Here is a 7,227-nt window from a genome sequence, read left to right as displayed (position 1 = left end):
CAGTATATAGCGTATGCACTAGTGCAAGCACTAACAGGCTAAGCTGAGGTTCTTCTTCCATGAAGCAGCTCTGTTGTCCTCCATCTATATTTTCAGTTCCAGGCTGAGTCATTTCTACCTTCTCCTCTCTGTCAACGCTCTCTGGTTTCATTTAAAAGAGTCGATCATCAGATATCGTCCAAGATTAACCTTCAGGGTGGATATAGCTCGCTCACACAGAGGACCTATCCATGTCATCATTTACCCAGAATGCTGTAAATAAAATGGCCCCGTCCGTCTTAAAATATATTTTTTAAAAATTTACAAAACTGAACATCCTACAGTATTTTTACAGTTAAAATATGTGTTTATCGAATAAAGTCTAATGTTACAACTAAACAGGGATCCCTTTAAACCAGAATACTTCCTGTCCCGMCTCAGATTATCCATCTGTTTAGTCCTTCTTGGCTACATTTCTGCTTGTTCCTCTGCACGCAGAGCCAGGTCTGTGCCTTCAGCTGGCTTTGAAGCAGCTGCCTCCAGGGGTCCGTGTGGAGCCATGCAGCTCTGCTGTGCTACAGTTCAGTGTGGAAGAAATTGGCCAGCTAGTCCCACTGTTGCCCAACCCCTGCAMCCCCATCAGCACCACACGCTGGCAGACAGAGGACCTGGATGGTAACAAAGTTCTCTTTCAGGTAAGAGCAGCTTACTCTGTTATTTAATAAGTATTATTTGTAGATTGTTTGAGTTTTGTTACATCACACAGAACAACATGGAAAATACTCATTATATTACACAGCAAGGAAACTGTCAGTTTTAAAGGGGAGGTTTTCAAAATCAGCTTTTTTGAACTTTATATCATGTTATGATGTCATTCCCTCATCAAAAACATACTAATTAGTCAGGCTTACAGATCTGACTTTAACTAAAACTACATTTTCACAACTTGATGACTGGATCTGAGTTTTTGTAGCACAATAAGTGTTGTGGGATGTTTTCAGTGAACGGTGTATCAGTTAAAGCTTTTCCATTGAAAGACAGCCAAGATGAACTGATGGCACGTGAAGTAAATACTTCTAAATATTATATTTATACTACGCACTTCTGCTGTAGAGTAAGACGTGTTCCATGTTAATCCAAACCTGTTATTCAATGTGATCATATGTTTTAAAGACATACATTTTATCACTAAAGGCCCTGTCAAACTATACCGTTTTAGACAACTTATGCAAAATTTCCACTAAATCACTAATAAGTTAGAAATTAAATCAATTTATTGTCATTAAAATATGTATACACTTAAAAGGGCTTCCAGATGATAATTTTTAGTTCCATCTTTAACATAGAGGTCTCCAAACATTTCATAAATTGGCATAAATTGTCTACAACGTCCTAGTGTGTGGGCCTTTAGAGAGGAAAACATTAATATTCCATTAGCAGTGATGTTAACTTAAAAAGTGTGATGTGTTTGAATCTTCCAGAGAATCCACCTGTCAGATGTTTGCATGTCAGATCTGTCCAGTTTAACCTAATTCTTAGCCCTGTTGTAAATCCTAATCTCTCTCCTTGTTCTTTTATTCTGAAGGTGAAAACCYCACTCCAGCCTCAGCGACCCCTAACCTGTGCTTTCCCCCCGACCTGCCTGAACGTGTCCCCTCGCTCCGGACAGAACCACAGCCTGTCCTGGCAGTCCCACAGGCAAGGTCAGAGTCTGAACGTCTTCATTTCTGTTTATTATTAGACACACAGTTCATAACTATCATCAAATGATCATTTCTGTGGAAAACATAATATTCAAAACTAGAATCAGAACCAAAATACATTTTTAAAATGTTAGGTAAATAATGGTTTACAAGCAGTTAAACTGAATATTTTCTTATTCAGTTTCTTTAAGTGAATAACTTTTCCAGACAAAAACCTTTTTTYTGAATCTATTTTACCTTAAAAAATATAAATATGTTAGTGTTACACCATGAAATCTATTTTGCATTGTTTATATTGTTTGTTTAATGCAGTTTAAAATAATTCTTAGAAAGTAAAATTAAAGTATAAAATACTTGCAGTTTTTTTTTATTTAGACAAAAAACAAAACAATATTTAGTTTATTTGGTTTAGTCTAACCAATGTGAACATCTTAGGGCTGTGGCTCAGGTGAGTTGTGATTGGTTGTTGGCAGGAGGCAGACCGCGCAGCGAGCCCCTCCTGGAGAAGCTTTATGCAGGAGGTGGAGGAGCAGAGAGCCTGGGCTCAGGGAGCTGCTGCAGCACTCCTCCTGGAAGCTCCTGCTACTCGTCTCAGCGCAGCAGCCCAGCTCAGCTCTCGTCCTCCGCYCACCCCGACTCTCCCCTCCGCCCGTCCATCACCCGCTCTCTCTCCCGCCTCCTCCTGGAGGAGGACAAAGAGGAGTCGGAGACCAACGTGGACACGGGAGTCGCCGTCTCTCCTCTCTCGGATGACGCAGTGAAAGTGGCTGCCCGTTCCTCCTCCGTCCACCTTTTGACATCCGTTCCCTCCCAGAGACCTGCAGCTGTTGGAGCTTCATCGGTTGAGAACTTGGCCGAAGAGCTGRTTGAACGTTTGCCCCGGACTCACATGAGACCCCAGAAGCCCGCTGGGATGAGGGCTTCCGGTGTTTATGAGGAGGCAGCCTCAGAGAGCAGGACTACTGCTGAGCTGCAGACACCTCGCACCAACAATCAGGAGCCACTCCACGAGTTCTTCATCTGACTTCCTGCCTCCATGACGCAGGCTGTGATGATAATCAGAGGCTGCAGCAGAACCTGAAAACACTTGTTCCCTTATGTTCCACAACATAATAATAATTAGCCTGCTTAAAACCAGACCCTTGTCCTTCGGGAAACTAGAATTGAGCGGAACTGCGTAGGAAGGCAAGGGTCAGGCTAAATAATAATGGTCCAGTCCAAAAACCCAAACGAGAYTATGTCAAGATGAGTAATATTACAGAGTAAAGCTTGTTTTATATTTAGATTTGCTGTAATACAGTGTAGTCAGAGAAAAAAATATTTGTTAAACTGATGCAGTTTAGGAGTATAGTTTTTGTTTTTTTACTCAGCTAGGGTTTTAACTAAGTGGAAAACCCTGAAGTAACTTCAGCAGCCAGAATAAATAGTTTCAATTATTTAAAATGTTCACATGTGTTTAAAAGCTTTTAAGCATAGATAACACTGGGTCATTATGAAAGGAAAGATTTTTGTTTGTTTTTCTGCTCATGTTGAAAATCATGTAAACACAAAGCAATCATGTTTTAATTATTTTCTAACCAACTCTTAAAATTATGCAAAATAAAAAAAATCCTTGTAAATTAATGCTGTTTTTATATTAAATGTTTGGAACATTTTTAGTTTCAGTGACATTGGAGTCTGATTGTTTAATTCAGTGTTTCAACTCTAGTCCTCACACTGCCCTGCATGTTTTAGACGTTTCCCTGCTTCAACACAGCTGATTGCAATTGATAACTGATTGCAGTTCAACAAAAAACTGTCAATCATCTGAATCAGGTGTCAAAGCAGGGAAACCTCTAGAACACGCAGGGCAGTGTGCCTCGAGGCCCGGGGTTGAAAACCACTGGTTTAATGGTTCTTTTTCAATACTTTCCTAACCTCAAGATGTTTTCAGACGAGATTAAGGAAAACATCCGATGAAAGCAGGTGGTGATTTTTGTTTTTCTATTTTATTTTGTTATTTGATCTGATCAGACCACTCATGTCTCAGAAGAATGAGAATCATGAAATGTTAAAGAACCCCTTAACAGTCGCCCCTGAAATTCCTTAAAAGCCTTTCGACATTTTTAATTTTTTGTAAGGATGTCAAACTAAAGGTAAGAACCAGAGAAAGTTGTCTGACACCCTAGTTTTCAAAATAAAAGCTCCCAGTAGAACAAAGACTGTTAATTTTAGAATGTTTCTTTGATTTGTTTTTTTGTTCACACAGATTAGAAATCTTTAGGTTTTCTGCTCTTGCTGAGGCCAAACACAATCTACTTTCTCCCATGAAAAAATAACCTATAATACCAGTTTTTTTGTCAGATTATTTAAACTACATAAACAGGACTGTAATTACACATACACAGGGACGTAATTGCTCTCAGTAGTATAAATATGTGCTTGTAAATGTATAAACTTAGTGTTGGACTAGTCTGAGCCAGGCCACTGCTGCATTTAAATTCAATGTTTAAAGTTGATAAATCTCAGGTTCTTTAGTGTAAAATTGGAGTCTTATTGCACGTTTAATGTTCCAGCGCCCCCTGCGGGTCAGAGGAGGTGGTTGTTCTCTGGAATGTTGCTGCAGCCGGTCCAGCTCAAGTCCTGAGCCCACTGACCCACTCTGGTGACCCGAACCTTCACGGGGTCGAACCTCCAGAACTGCTGATCTCTGAACAGGTAGAGGCGTCCGTCCGTGTGGGTCAGCGCCCCGTTGGACCCCTGTGGAACCCCCTTCCAGTCCGTCAGTCTGCGGGGGTAGTAGGGTTCTTGGCGCAGAGTTTTCAGGTTGAGCACGTGGTAGCGGGCGCCCTTCAGGAGCACCATGTGACCCAGCGGGGCGTAATAAAAGGCGCAGTCGGGGTGGCGAGGAAACTCGCTGCTTTTTATGGGGAAACCCGGGTCCAGAACGCTGCCTGTGTAACGCCACATCCTCTTCCCTGAAAAACATGAAACGAGGAGGATAACTTTTCAAATGTAAAACAACGTAAAGTGCTTTCATTAAAAGTAATCRGTTCACAGAAGAGGCGGTGAGACTGCTCGGCCTCACTGTTTTATGAAAATGAGACATCCTGCATGTGAGCAGTGATTTATAGAGAAGAAATGATGCCTTGGCAGAGCATCAGTATAAAACTGTTCAGCAAACTGAATGAACTGTCAGGGTTTTGGCCCTCAGGAGGAAATTTAGCAACTTAAAACAATTTAATAACCTTCATCATAAAAGGATGACGCTAATTAAAATCCACAGCTGACGCCTCGGTGCAGCGTGTTCTTTACTAAAAATCACTTTGCTCCTTATAAAGCCCCACAATCTATTTTTGGGCTCTTTTTTTAAGTCCGACACGTGAAGCTGACCGCTGTGTTAGGGCAAAGTCTTTAAAAGGAAGCGAGAGTCTAATTAATGAGATCAGCGAAGCGGCACCTTTGAAAAAATACCACTTGGAGTCCAGCGGGGAGAAGGCGGCAGCCTCGATGGCCTGAGGGAGGTCGGGCCAGCGCTGACGGAGGGGCMGGGGGCCGCTCACGCTGCCTGCAGCCGACACCGTCCAGAACACGCTGCCTCGAAACACCAGGACAGTCCTGCTCTCATCTGGACACACGAGAAGCAACGAAAACTCAAGCATTTATTTTTCAAAGATTATCAAGCATAGACTTCAAAAGATGATGTCCACCTAACCAAGTTTTAAAATCTTATATCCAGCCAAAAMGTCTTTTTGATCTTGTTTTKAGACTGATTTACTAAACAAGAACTGATTGTCTAAGAATAATAATCTTGTTTTCAGAATGTGTAAGATTATTTGTCTTGTTAGCCTGAAAATTTGACTCAAATTAAGCAAAAAAATTCTGCCAGTGGAGTAAGAAAATTTTACTTGGTAAGATTCTTGAAATACTTGATTTGACTCATTTTTTTCTTATTATTTCAAGAATCTTACCAAGTAAAATTTTCTTACTCCACTGGCAGAAATTTCTGACTTAATTTGAGTCAAATTTTCAGACTAACAAGACAAATAATCTTACACATTCTGAAAACAAGATTATTATTCTTACACAATCAGTTCTTGTTTAGTAAATCAGTCTCAAAACAAGATCAAAAAGACTTTTTGGCTGGATATAAGATTTTAAAACTTGGTAAGATGGACAGTTTTTGCAGGCAGGTGGCCTTTTTTTTTTTGGCTGTACCCAGAGTGATGGCATCAAAGACCCCCTGACAGTAAAGAGGCAGCCCTGGGGTCTGAAGCTCCGTGAACTCCCACTCCTGCAGCGCGGCGTGCAGCACCTGACCCGGCAGCCTCACCAGGCGATTCCCCAGCGGTTTACCTGGATCATTTAAAAACACAGTTAACCTGAAGGACGTGGAAGTGGACTTAAAAAAAAAACACTCAGACTGTGAGGATTTCCATTAACGTTTAAACCTCACAGGGACCAAAACAAACAGATTCAGTGAATTACAGAAAATCTTTCATTCCCTATAAAGTGTTTTCTAAATGAGACAGTTTGGGAACAAAGATTAAACAGGACAGGCAGTCTTAAACAAGCCTGGGACAATGTTAACATTTAAATTGTCCTTTCCAGGATGTGGCCGGGCTCATGTACACTGACAGATAACATTATACAACACCGGAAATAAACACAAGGCGCATAGAGCGCACACTTAAACTAACCCAGACTGGATTTCATTTTAGTAATCCTAAAACAAAAACTCTCACTGCTGTCCTCGGCACCTGTCTGCAGACTGAACAACAAAACTGAGAGCTGGGGGGGGGGATGGCTTCAGACATGATTTGATGGAGCTTGACAAAGATTTGTGTTGGAGGAGGAGGAGGATAAAATCAGCTGCAGGAAAATTAGACACCACAGTGGATCAGAGCGTGAAGGGAAGATAAGGTCTGATTTCACTAAATGGAGGAACAGCTCCCACATTCTCATCAGGGAGAAGTAGAGCTGCAGACAGTACAGATCCTGTGTGTACTGTATTATACCGCTAAACTGAGCTAATTCATCATGTTTAAAAATAAAACATGTTGCGCTCCACATCCGCACAATCTGAGTTCTTTCATGAAGCTTGTTTCATTTCTGAAAGCTCAAGTCTGAGCGGGACGTGACCGGCTCCATCTTTGATTTATGATCAGAGGAAGCAGAAAGACGATGTCTCTTTCCAAAGTTCTCCATGAGTGCGTCGTGTCTGAGCTCGTGCCTGTCCGGTATTTTTTACCTGAGACTTTGAAAAACAACAACAACCCAACCAGACATTTAAAACAAAGACAATCAGAGACCGGTATAGTTTAAATTATACACTTTGCAAAGGGGAAGAAGTTCAGTGTACTTAACTTTAGCCAAGCTCAGAGAAGTTCTTCAAAACTTTGCGGATGTGATCTACCTTTATTCAAACACGTAGAGATTACGACACAACAAGTCATATCCAATCATAGTACAAATGCTATGTCACATCAGAGCAGAAAGACCAATCAGAAACTGGTTGCTGGGGCCCATTGCAGCTGGACAACTAGAAATTTTTTTTATCATGTTA

General features: G+C 41.2%; 2 protein-coding genes across 2 annotated transcripts in view; one reads left to right on the top strand and one right to left on the bottom strand.

The window, feature by feature from the left end:
- The window catches only part of fam124b (family with sequence similarity 124B), an 8,028-nt gene extending 4,678 nt beyond the window's left edge, over positions 1 to 3,350 (top strand). The window contains exons 5-7 of the mRNA XM_014018179.1: positions 478 to 674; positions 1,565 to 1,682; positions 2,156 to 3,350. Of these exons, the coding sequence (XP_013873633.1) occupies positions 478 to 674; positions 1,565 to 1,682; positions 2,156 to 2,706 (866 nt within the window). The 3' untranslated portion in view covers positions 2,707 to 3,350. The remainder of the gene's footprint in view (positions 1 to 477; positions 675 to 1,564; positions 1,683 to 2,155) is intronic.
- A 298-nt stretch (positions 3,351 to 3,648) lies between these two features.
- mmp28 (matrix metallopeptidase 28) overlaps positions 3,649 to 7,227 on the bottom strand; it is a 23,194-nt gene continuing 19,615 nt past the window's right edge. Inside the window, exons 6-8 of the mRNA XM_014018180.1 lie at positions 5,880 to 6,017; positions 5,122 to 5,289; positions 3,649 to 4,639 (exon numbers count right to left, since the gene is read on the bottom strand). Coding sequence (XP_013873634.1) covers positions 4,251 to 4,639; positions 5,122 to 5,289; positions 5,880 to 6,017 — 695 coding nt within the window. The 3' untranslated portion in view covers positions 3,649 to 4,250. The remainder of the gene's footprint in view (positions 4,640 to 5,121; positions 5,290 to 5,879; positions 6,018 to 7,227) is intronic.

Source organism: Austrofundulus limnaeus, unplaced genomic scaffold (genome assembly GCF_001266775.1).
Source record: "Austrofundulus limnaeus strain Quisiro unplaced genomic scaffold, Austrofundulus_limnaeus-1.0 Scaffold184, whole genome shotgun sequence".
NCBI lineage: Eukaryota > Metazoa > Chordata > Actinopteri > Cyprinodontiformes > Rivulidae > Austrofundulus > Austrofundulus limnaeus.
Note: the sequence above shows the minus strand (reverse complement) of the source record. Positions and strands in the feature narration are given on the sequence as shown.